The sequence below is a fragment of the Oncorhynchus kisutch genome, linkage group LG23 (assembly GCF_002021735.2).
Source record: "Oncorhynchus kisutch isolate 150728-3 linkage group LG23, Okis_V2, whole genome shotgun sequence".
NCBI lineage: Eukaryota > Metazoa > Chordata > Actinopteri > Salmoniformes > Salmonidae > Oncorhynchus > Oncorhynchus kisutch.
The window spans coordinates 31,240,944-31,257,617 of NC_034196.2; the positions used below are offsets into that span (position 1 = coordinate 31,240,944).

A 16,674-nucleotide genomic window follows, 5' to 3' on the forward strand; every position below is an offset into this window, starting at 1 on the left:
TTTGGGATTTTAAACACATTAATGTTTCTTATAAAAATAAGTGATGCAGTCAGTCTCTCCTCAACTCTTAGCCACGAGCCACTGGCATGCATACAGTAGTATTTATATCAGCCCTCTGATTACAATGAAGAGCAAGACTTGCCACTCTGTTCCGGGCCAGCTGCAGATGAACTAGGTCTTTCCTTGCAGCACTCAACCACACGACAGGACAGTAGTCAAGATAAGACAAAACTAGAGCCTGCAGAACTTGCTTTTTGGAGTGTGGTGTCAAAAAAGAAGAGCATCTCTTTATTACGGACAGACCTCCCCCATCTTTACAACCATTGAGTCTATAGGTTTTGACCATGACAGTTTACAATCTAAGGTAACGGCAAGTAATTTAGTCTCCTCAACTTGTTCATTACCAGATTCAGCTGAGGAATAGAACTTAGGGAATGATTTGTAAAAAATACAATGCTTTTAGTTTTAGAGATGTTCAGGACCAGTTTATTACTAGCTACCCATTTCAAAACAAACAGCAACTCTTTGTTAAGGGCCTCAGTGATTTAATTAGCTGTAGTTGCTGATGCGTATATGGTTGAATCATCAGCATACATGGACACACATGCTTTGTTTATTGCCAGTGACAGGTCATTGTTAAAAATAGAAAAGAGTAGAGGGCCTAGAGAGCTGCCCTGCGGTACACCACACTTTCCATGTTTGACATTAGAGAAGCTTCCATTAAAGAAAACCCTTTGAGTTCTATTAGATATCTCTGAATCCATAATATGGGAGACATTGATAAGCCATAACACATGTGTTTTTTCAACAACAGGTTTGTAAAATAAGAATTTGTTCTTGACTGACTTGCCTAGTTAAATAAAGGTTAAATAAAAAATACAAAATAAAATGGTGAATAATATCAAAGGCTGCACTAAAATTTAACAGTACAGCTCCCACAACCTTCTTATTGTCAATTTCTTTCAACCAATCATCAGTCATTTGTGTCAGTGCAGTACGTGTTGAGTGCGATTCTCTATAAGCATGCTGAAAGGTTACAGAGAAATAGCATTGTGGTCAAACACAATTTTTTCAACTGTTTGCTAAGAGCTGGCAGCAAGCTTATAGGTCTGCTGTTAGAACCAGTAATGGCCGCTTTACCACTCTTGGGTAGTGGAATTACTTTGGGTTCCCTCCAGGCCTGAGGACAAAGACTTTCCTCTAGTCTCAGATGAAAGATATGACAGATAGGAGGGGCTATAGAGTCAGCTACCATCCTCAGTAGCTTTCCATCTAAATTGTCAATGCCAGGAGGTTTGTCATTATTGATTGATAACAACAATTTTTCCACCTCTCCCACACTTTATTATCAAAATTCATTTTTTGTTTTTTTATGCATGAATACGATGGCTCACTGTATATTGTTGACTTTTCCTGCCTAAGCTTTCCCACTTTGCCAATGAAGTAATCCTTTAATATTTGGCAACATCAAATGGTTTTGTGATGAATAAGCCATCTGATTTGATGAAAGATGGAGTTGAATTAGCCTTTCTGCCCATAATTTAATTTAAAGTATTCCCCCAAAAATGTTACATTGTGCTTTATATCATTGATCTTGGCTTCATAATACAGTTTATTTTTCTTTTTACACCTGGCTATCAGTGAAGCCTTGTCTGGCAGCAAAACAGTTAATTCATCCTAATTTACTGCGGCTAAAAAAACATAGCTGATATGGCTGATTACTTAAACAAATGTGGTTTCTACAGATAATTAAGATGTACAAACTATGGCATAAGAGGACAACAAGCAGATAAGAGGCAATCCGTAATTTCAATAAAGACATTAATGAGTGAGCAAGGACAGACATAGTCAATATAACTATTTGTTCAGCACTTTTGAAATGTACAGCGACAGAATTCAGAACATGGGCCGTTCTTACAGTGTTCTCCCTGTACACCAACTCAGAACCTGTAGGATTTTCTATTTTTTATTTCACCTTTATTTAACGAGGTAGGCTAGTTAAGAACAAGTTCTCATTTACAACTGCGAGCTGACCAAGATTAAGCAAAACAGTTTGACACATACAACAACACAGAGATACACATGCAATAAACATACAGTCAATTATACAGTAGGAAAAGTATATATACAGTGTGTGCAAATGAGGGAAGATAAGGGAGGTAAAGGCAATAAATAGGCCATGGTGGCGAAGTAATTACAATATACCAATTAAACACTGGAGTGATTGGTGTGCAGAAGATGAATGTGCAAGTAGTGTGTGCAAATAAATAAAGTATGGGGATGAGGTAGTTGGATGGGCTAAATGGATGAATAAAAGGAGCATGAATAAATGGGGCATATAAGCAGACAATGAATGCTCTTGGAATATTCTGATTACATTTCTCATATAACAGGTTATAGGCTACATGTGCTCCACCAGGTAAGATCAGTAGGCGAAATAAAGATGGGAAAATATACCAAATTATTAGGCTGAGGCAAATGAGCTACTAACAGCTTGATACACAACACATTCACTTATTATTACTTTCTTTGCTACAGTATCCATATCTCCCTGGCATATTACATCATTTATGCAGCAGCATACAAGACATTTTTAGACTCACCTTGTTGTGCTGTGCTCACTTGAACAGGAAGGTGCGCGGCGGTCCTTCGTGGGCATATTTTGTCATCAAACTTTGCTATCAAAGTTTGGCATTCTCTGGATTTATGGTGCTTTCAAGACAACTGGGAACTCTGAAAACAACAAGGTAGAATCATGATGACGTTCGAGCTTATTTTTCCAGAGTTCCTCGTAGTCTTGAACTCACTGAAGTCAGATTTCGCTATTCCAAGTTAACAGTTGTTTTGAGCGTAGCACCAATCACGCTTCATTGACAGCATGGGCAATTTTTTATGTTTATCATTTTAAGCTTGGAAAAGAGATCCTTAATCCCAGACTTGGAACCACACATCCACTCCTCTGAATAGCAGACTAGTGATTGCTTTGCAATGTTTGCAGTTAGCTACTGATTCTTTCCAAACCACTCATTGTTGAATTTGTGATTTCAGGCTTGTTGTGTAATGCTTATGGCCAATGGCCGATGAGCACCGACATGTTTTATCTATAATTTCTCTTAATTTTTTCTCTTCATATGACAAGGATTAAAAAGGACTTGATTCATTATGATGACTGCTAGCTTAGATTTTGAAAGTATGATGTTGACATGATCAGTCCAATCAAAGCTACTGTAGATAAAACGTGATTTGACATAATTTTATCTGTGGCCAATGACCTTTAGCCTTCTTGGATGGGCACTTCAAATGTCACTCTATGGCAGCACCCAAGGGACTTGAATTTTCAAGCTCTACCCTTAGACTTGGCGGTAATGTAGTTTCCCCATGAGTGACAGAACACTGAGCCAATCATGGCGCAACTAGAGAACATTACCAACAACTACGCTACGTATTTTCAGCTGGCTGTCCCACCACCACAGAAATCACTGAGCTAGGCTGAAACACCTAGCGTAGCTAACGTAGCTCCCTTAATAAAGCAAAAAATAGTCTGTATGTTTGAATGTGCCTTTATTAATGTAATGATATATATACATTATATATATGTATATACACACACACACAGTGGGGCAAAACAGTATTTAGTCAGCCACCAATTGTGCAAGTTCTCCCACTTAAAAAGATGAGAGAGGCCTGTAATTTTCATCATAGGTACACTTCAACTATGACAGACAAAATGAGGGGGAAAAATCCAGAAAATCACATTGTAGGATTTTTAATGAATGTATTTGCAAATTATGGTGGACAATGAGTCTGTCATAGCGGATGTAAGAAATGTCCCCACGCGCTCTGCCAGCTTTCATGGCTGGGATAAGTTCTTTCCTCTTCTGGTGCACAGCTTCAGGATAGTCCTTGTTCAGGAAGATATATGTTCCTCTCAAGTTATTGTCTCTTTCCAGAACAGCTACATTGTCCTTGAACCTCAGGAACTTGACCACTTTCGGCCTGGACCTGTCACCTGGGCCAGTGGTGGGTTATCCAGTCCTATGGGCGCACTTCACCTGTGGTCCATCTTCAATTTCTCAGAGATCATTTCCCTCACTTTGTCCTCAGACTCTGTCCAGGTCTCATGTTTAGATTCTGCAATTCCGTCAAAAACCAAGCTATTCCACCTTCATTGTCCCTCGAGATGTATCCATCATTGTTATCCTGGATTCCCACACAGAACTGATGTCCTTAACAGATTGCTGTCTGATCTGCAAGCGGTTCTTCAGGTTCTGGACCTCTCTGGTCAGGTCGTCCATTCTTTTATTAGTTGAAGCCACCAGTATTTTGACAAAACACTTGAAGCTATGTTCTTGTTGTAATAACTGCTTATATAACTATTTTTGTTAGTTGAAAAGATCCTTCATGTGTGATAGAGAGACACCACTGTCCTCAATGGTACACATGCCCGCTTTGGACTTTGTCATGGTAGCTAGCAACGTAGGTTATTGTTAGAATTATTATGAGGAAATGAATAAACAATATCCCATTTCAAATAGAACTGTAACTAAGTAAACTTATACTCTGTTTTATTATATCTGATTGACAATATGAGTTCATAAGAAGGGATTGTGTGACACGGACAAGGAGTAATTCAAGTTAATGAACACCATTCCAACTAGGAAGAAAGAAATGGTTTGTGGATTAAGTAAACAGATAAGGTAGTTAACCTATGGTTGAACCGGCGAAACTGAGCTCTGGGGTGTTTTAGATAAGGAAGCGAGTGCATTCCTAGGTTTTCTGTTAATTAGAACTGTCAGCTAAGTGGTGATCGATAATGTTGAGGGGTCAAAAAGTTAATTCAGTTGTGTTGTGTGTATGTGCTGGGGGGGGGGGGGTCAGAATGAACTCAGAATGAACCTTTAAAGTTCCCTTTGACCCGGTCTGGAGGAGGAGATTCATTTTAGGAGTAAGGAAATTACGTCATGTTATTGTATATAAACTGTTGCTCGTGGGAACGTGGCAGCGCGCTCCGAGAATAAATTCTGTTACCTATTATTGAAATGGCTGGTCTCCGTCTATTTTATGCAAACAAGAATCTTACAAATTCTCATAAAATAGATTAAGGGTTTTCAATTAATAAAAACACATTGGCATAATTAAATTACACTAACAGTTATGCTGTTACTCCTCGTAGTTTCAGACAGGGCAGGTCACAGGGAAGATTTAAAACAACAAATAGCCACAAACCCGGGACAATCCGGAGTCCCAGCCACAATGGCTAACCGCATCACGGGCTGCATTCAAGCACTCAAGAAACCCTGCTAGTTTGATAGGCAGCTAGCTGGCAGCTAGGGAAGCTGCTACGCCAAACAGGTCCTCAGAACTGGCCTTGGTCGACAGCATCACTGGACAGAGCGTAACAGACCCAGCAACTGATGCCAACTGCGTCGCGGGATCCAACATAAAAAGTTAGCTAGCTACTAAGAAACTTTCCAATACAGTTTTAAAACAACAAACTTCACAAAACAACGAACCGAGCTCTCCCTCGTTCTGCGTTTAATAAATTAATTGTGTGTCTGTGTGGGGGGAGTGAATTGTATGTCTGTGTGGGGTGGGGGGAATGAATTGAAGATTTGATGCAAAAAATAAACCCTACTGTATACTGTATATAGAGGTCGAAGTACAGTAGCACCTACTCACTCTGTCTATCCCTCTCTGTTTTTCAGTTGAAAAAGGGCTATGAAAAGACAGTACTGGAGATCAACACACCAAAGGTGGAACAGGTGCCTTTTGTTGACATCATGTTCAATGATTTCGGCGGGGCTACGCAGAAGTTTGGATTCGAAGTGGGTCCTGTCTGTTTCATCGGCTAAGACTGTTTACTGAACAAAATGGAGAAAATAAAAAGCATATTTATTTTCTCAGAAACAAAACACATGAATAGGACAATTTGTATTTGTGTAAAACATTCTGTGTCCAAAAGCAACAAGTATGAATAAAATACACAAAAATCAAGATGAGAATACTACAATAAATTTCTAGAGGATTCGATAAGAATAATAAAAAAAGAGCAACCTTGTAACCTCAGTGTGCCTTCTCCATCACATGCAAGTTTTGAAACTGAATAAGTCAGATAATACCGACCCCTATCTTCACCCATGACCCCTATCACCGTTCCCAAACCTCCACCCACTCCCAGCGTACTTGATGTAAATCCAGTCTGGTTGTCGAACTCACCGGAGGCAAACTTTTACCTGCTACTCCACTGGTTTCAGAAGGTTGCCATGGACTCCATCCCATGTGGCAGTTTTCTTCTTAGTTTTTTTTATTGTTTTTTGTTGTTGTTGTTTCTTTGTCTCCCTCTCAATTCCCACTTTGAATATTTTATTAATTAGTTCATTCGTTCATTCGTTTGCTCCTTCATTCATTTCGGAAGCTTTGTTTTGTGCATAATTGTCTCCCCATTCTTCTGAATGGAACTTATATATATAAATATATATAAATATTTTTTGTATGTTTGTAAGTACTTTCTGTATATTTTTCCTGGTAATGTTTATTGTTTCTGGCTTCAAAACATGCATGTGACCTTTTAAGATGTGAGGTAAAAGATGATGGTCATTGGAATACATCAAATTCGCAGATACTAAAGTAAGGAATTGGACATGTAAATTGGAGAATAGATGAGGAGTGCTTGTCTTGTTGCTGGGTGTGAAGAACACCTTATTGTAATTTAAGAACCGAATGAAAATAAAATATGGAAATATTACTCTGCGCTAGTCTGTGAGAGTTGATTAGCATAACAGAAAATGTACCAAGATAAAAATGACAAACATTCCTCCTCTTCTTGTGTCCTCTATTTTGGGTGCATTTTGAGATTTTATTAACTTAATAAACAACTTTGATATTTCTTTCCTTCAATACTTCCATATTTCTACTCTCAAACTATATATGCAGCAGGAGATGTCACTTTTCAAGGAAACACAAGAAATCAATACTTAGGTGCTATTCTTTCTCCTGTGGTGCTATGATATTTTCAAGTTTGTTGTTATTTTGAAAGTACAGTAAGCTGATGGTGGTGATGTTAACTCGTCACCATGACTACCCTGTCTGTCTGTCCCTTACCCTGACCCTCTTAGCCATCACCTCTGACACAACATCTTCGCTACATTCTTATTTATGTCCAGGGGTGTTTTAATGCATGCCAGTTTGCTTCATATTCATTCATAGATCCATGCAGTATTTTATTTTATGTATTTCTCTGCTTCCAAGGCCCACTTAGTAAAGACTAACAGCATCTGATCATACTGCAACTTACTTGGAATGTGCTAATATAAATAAGATTGTACTCAGTTGCCGAATGTGGTGCTAATTTATCAAATTTTCTTAGATGTCTTTAAAAAAGAAAGAAGATGGTAGAAGCGATGCTGCAATGCTTGCATATCATGGTTCCAAGACATGGTGCATTTTGTGAATGGATCTCATGATTGGTGTTCTGTGCAATGGATAATCTTTTTCACTTCTTCAAGCTTTTTACTGCTTTTATTTTTCGGGGTTGGGGGTGAAGGTGACTGGTTTGGAATGGGTACGGAGTGTCTCCCCCTTTGAGTATTCCAAAGCACATGGCCAAGGAACAGTTTGGAGTTTTGGTACCTGAAACCATTAACTTTCTTACCAAAGGCTTTTTTTTATATAGCTTTAAGTTCCTAGAGGGCCAAGAATCCACTAAGTATTTTGAAATCCACTATTTGAAAATGTGGTAGAATTGTCTAATGATGATTAAAATCAGATGTGTCACGTACAAGTCAAAAATATATTTTCAAACATATAGTTTAAAAAAATAATTTTAAAAAATGAAAAATTTAGAATTTTTTTTGTGAACGATATTTAATAGTCCATCAGATTAGCTTAAAGGTAGAAAAGCCAGATGCAAAGCTTGTTTTTGTATTGTTGTTTGGGGTCTTCTGATTTAACTGTTGTTTTACTTTCTTAAGCCCTAGTTATACCCTTGTACAAACTATGCACTCTGCCTGCTTTTAACCACTACAGCATCTGCCACAGAAAGTTTTACTGTCCTGCATAAGTAGCTTGTTTTTTATGTTTTTTGTTTTTACCTTCTAGATATGTGACTTGAACCATTTACGTTAAGATACACTTATTGATCATCTGTTTTTAATGTTCATTTCGATGAAGCACTCCAAATTTAACATGTTTGCTTTCAATAAAAGGACAAAACATTTTTGTAAATTTTCAGAACCAGCAGTAATGCTGCCAATAACGTTTTTTGTTTTTGTTTTTTGAATTGTTTTACGTTTGTCTGTTCGTTAGTTTTTATGGTCTTGTCAAACCTGTGTAAGAGAGGATAGAAGATATATTGGTTTTTATGTTTTATGTCAATAAATTTAAGTTTACTGTGGCCACCCACTCTTGTATGTCTTTTGAAGCATTAAAACCTATCTGTATGCATGAAATTGTAAAGTTTTTTTCTCTTGTTTTTATACTTTACAATGACATGATCTCCAACCCACTTTTTATTATTAAAATAGGTAGAATGCTAAATTTCATATGCTAAAATTGAAAACGGTCATGTCCATAATTGTGAAGTGGAGAGAGAATGGTGATGTTGTAACTCTCTACCCACAGCCAATGTTCATTTGTAGTATATTTATTGTATTATTTAAAAATAAATGTAAATTGACACCATAGTGTTACTGGAAGGCGCCCTCTTTATCTCAGAAACAGAATGAATTATCATGAAATGTTTTTTTAGTCACAATTTGCCATTTTTATAAATGAAATATTACTGCAACTCACCTAAACACTGGTATTATGTTAGTCTACCTTGATCCAAAAATCCACCATCAGTGAGATGTGGACAAAAATATGTTTTATTCATTTTTCTCACTATTTTACAGACTGTTGGAAGACTATCATCACCTCTCTACATACAAATAGTAAGTTAAATGTTTCATTTTTTTATTCATAGTTATAGAATCCACAGTTAGAATATGATCTTGTGAAGCCTTATTCTGCCATCCTGATTACGACTGAAAATCATTGCTGTCTTAATGTGTTCCTCCACCCCTCATTAGAATACATGTGCATGCAGTGCCTTCAGAAAGTATTCATACCCCTTGACTTAGTCCACATTTGGTTGTGTTAGACTGAATTCAAAATGGATTAAATAGATTTTTTTCTCAACCATTTACACACAATACCCCATAAAGACAAAGTGATTTTTTGTGCACATCTATTGAAAATGAAATACAGCAATATCTCATTTACTCAAGTATTCACACCCCTCAGTCAATACATATTAGAATCACATTTGGCAGCAATTATTGCTGTGAGTCTTTCTAGGTAAATCTCTAAGAGCTTTGCACACCTGGATTGTACAATATTTGCACATTATTCTTAAAACAATTCTTCAAGCTCTGTCAAGTTGGTTGTTTATCATTGCTAGACAGCCATTTTCAAGTCTTAGCATAGATTTTCACGCCCATTTAAGTCAAACTATAACTAGGCCACTCAGGAACATTCGATGTCGTCTTGGTAAGCAACTCCAGTGTCTATTTGGCCTTGTGTTTTAGGTTATTGCCCTGCTGAAAGGTGAATGTGTCTCCCAGTGTCTGTTGGAAAGCAGACTGAACCAGGTTTTCCTCTAGGACTTTGCCAGTGCTTAGCTCTTTTCCGTTTATTTTTATCTTAAAAAACAATCTAGTCCTTTCCGATGACAAGCATTCCCATAACATGATGCAACCACCACCATGCCTGAAAATATGATAAGTGATACTCAAATCAAATCAAATTTATTTATATAGCCCTTCGTACATCAGCTGATATCTCAAAGTGCTGTACAGAAACCCAGCCTAAAACCCCAAACAGCAAGCAATGCAGGTGTAGAAGCACGGTGGCTAGGAAAAACTCCCTAGAAAGGCCAATACCTAGGAAGAAACCTAGAGAGGAACCAGGCTATGTGGGGTGGCCAGTCCTCTTCTGGCTGTGCCGGGTGGAGATTATAACAGAACATGGCCAAGATGTTCAAATGTTCATAAATGACCAGCATGGTCGAATAATAATAAGGCAGAACAGTTGAAACTAGAGCAGCAGCACAGTCAGGTGGAAGTTGAAACTGGAGCAGCAGCATGGCCAGGTGGACTGGGGACAGCAAGGAGTCATCATGTCAGGTAGTCCTGGGGCATGGTCCTAGGGCTCAGGTCCTCCGAGAGAGAGAAAGAAAGAGAGAAGGAGAGAATTAGAGAACGCACACTTAGATTCACACAGGACACCGAATAGGACAGGAGAAGTACTCCAGATATAACAAACTGACCCCAGCCCCCCGACACATAAACTACTGCAGCATAAATACTGGAGGCTGAGACAGGAGGGGTCAGGAGACACTGTGGCCCCATCCGAGGACACCCCCAGACAGGGCCAAACAGGAAGGATATAACCCCACCCACTTTGCCAAAGCACAGCCCCCACACCACACAGCCCCCATACTCAGTGATGGGATGTGTTGGATTTGCCCCAAATATAACCCTTTGTATTCAGGACATAAAGTTAATTTCTTTGCCACATTTTTTTCAGTTTTATGCATGGATGCATGTTTAGGAATATTTGTATTCTGTACAGGCTTCCTTCTTTTCAATCTGACATATAGGTTAGTATTGTGGAGTAACTACAATGTTTTTGATCCATCCTCAGTTTTTATCCTATCACAGCCATTAAACTTTGTAACTGTTTTAAAGTAACCATTGGCCTCATGGTGAAATCCCTGAGAGGTTTCCTTCCTCTCTGGCAACTGAGTTAGGAAAGATGCCTGTAACGTTGTATTGACTGGGTGTATTGATACACCATTCAAAGTGTAGTTAATAACTTCACCATGCTCAAAGGGATATTCAATGTCTGCTTTTTTTTTTACCCATCTACCAATAGGTGCCCTTCTTTGTGAGCCATTGGAAAACCTCGCTGTTGTGTGTGGTTAAATCTGTGTTTAAAATTCACTGCTCGACTGAGGGACTACTCCTGAACTTATTTAGGCTTAAAAACATAATTCCACTTTGACATTATTGGGTATTGGGTGCAGGCCAGTGACACTACATCTCAATCTAATCCATTTTAAATTCAGGCTGTAACACAACAAAATGTGGAAAAAGTCAAGGGGTGTGAATACTTCCTGTATCTAGAGGATACAAATATTGATACTGGGTTAACAGAGTTTAAAACAGAACGACATGCAGAGTTACTTACACCCTCTCATCATCTCTTCGTAGGCCTGGTGCTTATCTTTGAATTAGCTTTGGTTTTCCATTTAAGGTTGTTTCTTTCAGCATTCTAACAGGATCTTTAAAAACGTTGTTATCCAAAACTCTGTATATTCCCTTTAATGCAGTGGATTTCTAACCGTATTCCTGGGCATTCGTTGTCTACGCTATCTATCTTTCTCATACATTCTCTCTGGCATTGTTTATTCATAACAGTATTCCTGGGCATTCGTTGTCTACGCTATCTATCTTTCTCCTGCATTCTCTCTGGCATTGTTTATTCATAACAGTATTCCTGGGCATTCGTTGTCTACGCTATCTATCTTTCTCATGCATTCTCTCTGGCATTGTTTATTCATAACAGTATTCCTGGGCATTCGTTGTCTACGCTATCTATCTTTCTCATGCATTCTCTCTGGCATTGTTTATTCATAACAGTATTCCTGGGCATTCGTTGTCTACGCTATCTATCTTTCTCATGCATTCTCTCTGGCATTGTTTATTCATAACAGTATTCCTGGGCATTCGTTGTCTACGCTATCTATCTTTCTCATGCATTCTCTCTGGCATTGTTTATTCATAACAGTATTCCTGGGCATTCGTTGTCTACGCTATCTATCTTTCTCATGTATTCTCTCTGGCATTGTTTATTCATAACAGTATTCCTGGGCATTCGTTGTCTACGCTATCTATCTTTCTCATGCATTCTCTCTGGCATTGTTTATTCATAACAGTATTCCTGGGCATTCGTTGTCTACGCTATCTATCTTTCTCATGCATTCTCTCTGGCATTGTTTATTCATAACAGTATTCCTGGGCATTCGTTGTCTACGCTATCTATCTTTCTCATGCATGCTCTCTGGCATTGTTTATTCATAACAGTATTCCTGGGCATTCGTTGTCTACGCTATCTATCTTTCTCATGCATTCTCTCTGGCATTGTTTATTCATAACAGTATTCCTGGGCACAGACTCATTGTATACTCATTGCAATAAAGCCAGAGGGGGTGTGGTATATGGCCAATATACCACGGCTAAGGGCTTTTCTTGTGCACAACTCAACGCGGAGTGCCTGGACATAACCCTTAGCCATGGTATATTGGCCATATATCACAAACCCCCGAGGTACCTTATTGCTATTATAAACTGGTTACCAACGTAACTAAAGCAGTAAAAATAAATGTTTTGTCATATACGTGGTATACATCTGATATACCACGGCTGTCAGCGAATCAGCATTCAGGGCTCGAACCACCCAGTTTATAAAGTACTGTACATTGTACACATAAAGATAGATATAGGACTCTTCATGAATATAACTAACTTCAGTGTTGACATTGCCATTGAGGGCTTCCACCATGCTTCCGGCATTTTAAAGTAGTCAAAGTAGTCAACTGAGTGGGGATTCCTATGGGTTGTAGCCTCAATGGCAATACTCATGCTGTCACAAACACTATAATGGCAATAATATAAAGATGAGTCCTCTATCTAGCTCTATGGTTGTACCTCTTATTAAGATGAGGATCCCCAGTGTCTGTTTGTCTTGTGTTCAGAGCAGTAGCATCTTCCAAACGGAAGGAGAGAAGAGGGGAGAGGAGGGAGGGAGAGAGAGAGGGAAGGAAGGAGGTAAAGGAGTGTGTTTGATGTGTAAATATGCGGCACACAGTCGACTTGTGTTGTTTTCTCCACAGAAATGCAGGTGAATTACACATTAGTTTGGGTCAAAATTAGAACATTATTCAAAAGGGGTATAGTAGGAGATTATCATTAGCATGCATATAATTAATTAGCCTACTCTCTTCCTCTATCTCTCCCTCTCTCCTCTCCTCCTTGTTTCTTATTGTCATGGGGAACACAACCGTCTTTGACATCTTTAAACTCAGTTCCTGTGAACTGGGCAGCAGCATATTCCCAACGGAAGACAAGAATGCTCAGAAGGTACTGGGGTTCTAACTGTTGCGAGACATGGTAGCAGCAGATGGAGAATTCTATAATTACAGTATATTCAAGATCAAAGGTTACTGTCATCATGGTGACGAAAACGGGGGGAAATGAGCTGATGCAAACAGACACAGACAGTGAGGTTGTTCTACAGCAGATATTCCCAAACTGGGTACCCCCAGGGATACGCGCAATGCAGTCGGGTACGCCAAATAAAAATGTGATTCACATTTTCGACAGTACATTTGTATTTACCAACAGGGCTATACATTTGGGTGAGGTTTTTTTCTCGCTAGAGTAGCCTCGTTTCACTGCCAAACATAAAATTCAACTATCTAGTGTTCAGCAAAATAACAACATAATGTCAAATACAGGTAGCCTAGTCAAATAATTACCATCCAATCACATTAACCATTACTCTCTTGTGGGAAACCTTCACTCTTGCTCAGACATTTAGAAACAATACATGACAATAAGAAAAATAAGCCAAAGGAGTTTTTTGAACGAGAATAAAGATGACTTTCGAGTAGTAAGACGTATAAAAGATGTACCATTAATAAGAAGGGGCTGGAAGCGTCTTATATGGTGAGCTACTGAGTGGCTAGGACAGGCAAGTCCCATACTATTGTAGAGTACTTAATTCAGCCTGCTGCCGCGGATATGGCTGGGACAATGCTGGGGGAAAAGGCCCAAAAAACTATACAGACAATGCCTTCATCATCAACACTGTTTCACGACGCATCAGTGACATGGCAGGAGATGTTTTGAAACAGCTACTGCTTCTCATACAAGCCAGTGAATTCTATGCGTTACAGCTGGATGAGTCAACAGACGTGGCGGACCTGGCACAGCTCCTGGTATATGTCTGTTACGTTTATGGGGGGTCAATTAAGGAAGACACACTCTTCTGCAAACCACTGGAAACCAGGACAACAGGAGAGGATATTTTTAAAGTACTGGACAGCTTTGTGACATCAAATGGACTTTGGTGGTCAAGATGTGTTGGCATCTGTACTCATGGCACAAAAGCCATGACAGGGAGACATAGTGGAGTGGTAATGCACGTGCAAGCAGTTGCTCCTGATGCCACTTGGGTACACTGCAGCATCCACCAGAGGCTCTTGCTGCCAAGGGAATGCCTGACAGCTTGAAAGATGTTTAGGACATAACATTGAAAATGGTTACCTTTGTTAAAGCAAGGCCCCTGAACTAGGGGGGGGAGGGGTTATGTTATGCAATGATATGGCCATGAAACGCATTTACAAGATAAATGCGCTGATGATCAAGGGGCAATGAGAGCTTAGTTTTCTTTACTGACCATAATTTTCAAATGTCTGACCGCTTGCACGAGGACGAGTTTCTCACACGCTGGCCTATCTGGGTGATGTTTTTTCTCGCCTGAATGATCTGAATCTGGGATTACAGGGTCTCTCCTGTAATGTTGTCCGTAAACTCAAGCTTACAGACAATGTCAAATGTGATATAGCGAAGCACCTGAGTGAGCTTGGTGCGCAATTATGCAGGTACTTTCCCGAAACAGACGACACAAACAATTGAATTCATTATCCCTTTTATGCTCTGCCTCCAGTCCACTTACCGATATCTGAACAAGAGAGCCTCATAGAAATTGCAACAAGCGGTTCTGTGAAAATTTAATTTAATCAGAAGCCACTGCCAGAATTCTAGAATGGGCTGCGCTTAGAGTGTCTTTCCTTGGCAAATCGCGCTGTTAAGACACTGATGCCCTTTGCAACCACATACCTATGTGAGAGTGGATTCTCGGCCCTCACTAGCATGAAAACTAAATACAGGCACAGACTGTGTGTGGACAGTTATTTAAGACAGACTCTGTCAGAGTCGTGTGTATAGGTGGCAGGGAAGCGATCCAGATGCAGATGGTGGAATTCTCGCAACATGGAAGGATCTAATATGTCCTCCACTGGAACCCAGCATCTCTCCTCCCCTCCCAGTCCACGAGGTACTGAAGGCCCCTCGCCCGATGTCTCGAATCCAAGATGGATCGAATGGACTACGCCGGTACCCCCTCGATGACCAGAGGGGGCGCAAACCGCCATCCTTCCTCACAAAAAAGAAACTCGAGGAGACGAGTGAAATGAAGGGCTGAATGTACCTCTGATGCAGGGATTCAGAGACATATGTCTCCATAGCCACCGTCTCCGCTTGCGACAGGGGATACACGTGACTCCTCGGAAGTTCAGCGTCTAGCAGGAGATCTATCGCAAAATCCCCCCGTCGATGGGGTGGTAATTGAGTCGCCTTCTTTTTACAGAAGGCGAGAGCCAAATCGGCATATTCTGGGGGAATGCGCACAGTGGAGACCTGGTCTGGACTTTCCACCGTAGTAGCACCAACGGAAACCCCTAAACACCTACCTGAGCACTCTCGCGACCACCCCGTGAGAGCCCTCTGTGGCCAAGAAACAGTGGGGTTATGACAAGCTAACCAAGGTAGGCCTAGCACCACAGAATACGCAGGAGAATCAATAAGGAAAAGACTCATCTTTTCCTTGTGACCCCCCTGCGTTACCATACGCAAAGGAGCGATGGCCTCCCTGATAAACCCTGACCCTAATGGTCGACTATCTAAGGCATGAACGGGGAAAGGCATATCCACAGGAACAACGGGGATCCCTAAACTATGAGCTAAACTTTTATTTAATGAAATTCCCAGCCGTTCCTGAATCTACTAGCGCCTTATGCTGGGAACGCAGGGAAAATTCTGGAAAAGTGACAGAGACAAAAATATGTGCAACAGATGAGAATGGTGCCTACTCACCTGGGGTGATGCCAGAGTGCCCGGTCTGCTGCCTTGATTCCCAGAGGAACCAACCCGGCACCGACCAGCAGTGTGACCTCTGCGACCACATATGGTGCTCGAGCGGGAACCCCCTCCGGTCTCCCTGCGCACCATTCCTCCCAACTCCATGGGTACAGGAGAGAGTGTGTGGGAGGATGGAACAACCAGACCCCGATCTAGACGTCCACGAGTAGCCAGCATGTTGTCCAGCCTGATGGACATGTCCACCAGCTGGTCTAAGGTGAGGGTGGTGTCTCTGTAGGCCAGCTCCTGACGGACGTCCTCACGTGGACTACAGAGGTAATGGTCGAACAGGGCCCTGTCGCTCCATCCAGCGACTGCAGCCAGGGTCCTAAACTCCAGAGCAAACTCCTGTGCACTCCTCGTCTCCTGGGTGGTCGAATACTGTCCTGAAATGGTCCAACGCCGCATCCTCTTCTCCCCACACAGCGCTGGCCCACTCCAGGGCTTTCCCGGTGAGGCAGGAGACGAGGGCATAACTCCTCTCACGGTCCGATGGAGCTGGGTGGACCGTGGCCAGATACAAGCTTAGTTTGAGGAGAAAACCCTGGCATCCGGCATTATCTTCGTCGTACCCCTTAGGCAGGGATAAATGGATCCTGCTGGGTTCAGGCAGGGAAAGGGCGCTCAGGGGAGACTCCGGTTGAGCTGG

At 40.7% G+C, this 16,674-nt stretch overlaps 1 protein-coding gene across 2 annotated transcripts in view; it reads left to right on the plus strand.

Moving 5' to 3' along the window:
• LOC109867989 (collagen alpha-1(V) chain) overlaps window positions 1–8,447 on the plus strand; it is a 150,969-nt gene extending 142,522 nt beyond the window's left edge. For both annotated transcript variants that reach the window (XM_031803114.1, XM_031803113.1), the window contains exon 60: window positions 5,706–8,447. In XM_031803114.1, the coding sequence (XP_031658974.1) occupies window positions 5,706–5,852 (147 nt within the window). In that variant the 3' untranslated portion in view covers window positions 5,853–8,447. The remainder of the gene's footprint in view (window positions 1–5,705) is intronic.
• Window positions 8,448–16,674: the final 8,227 nt, after the last annotated feature.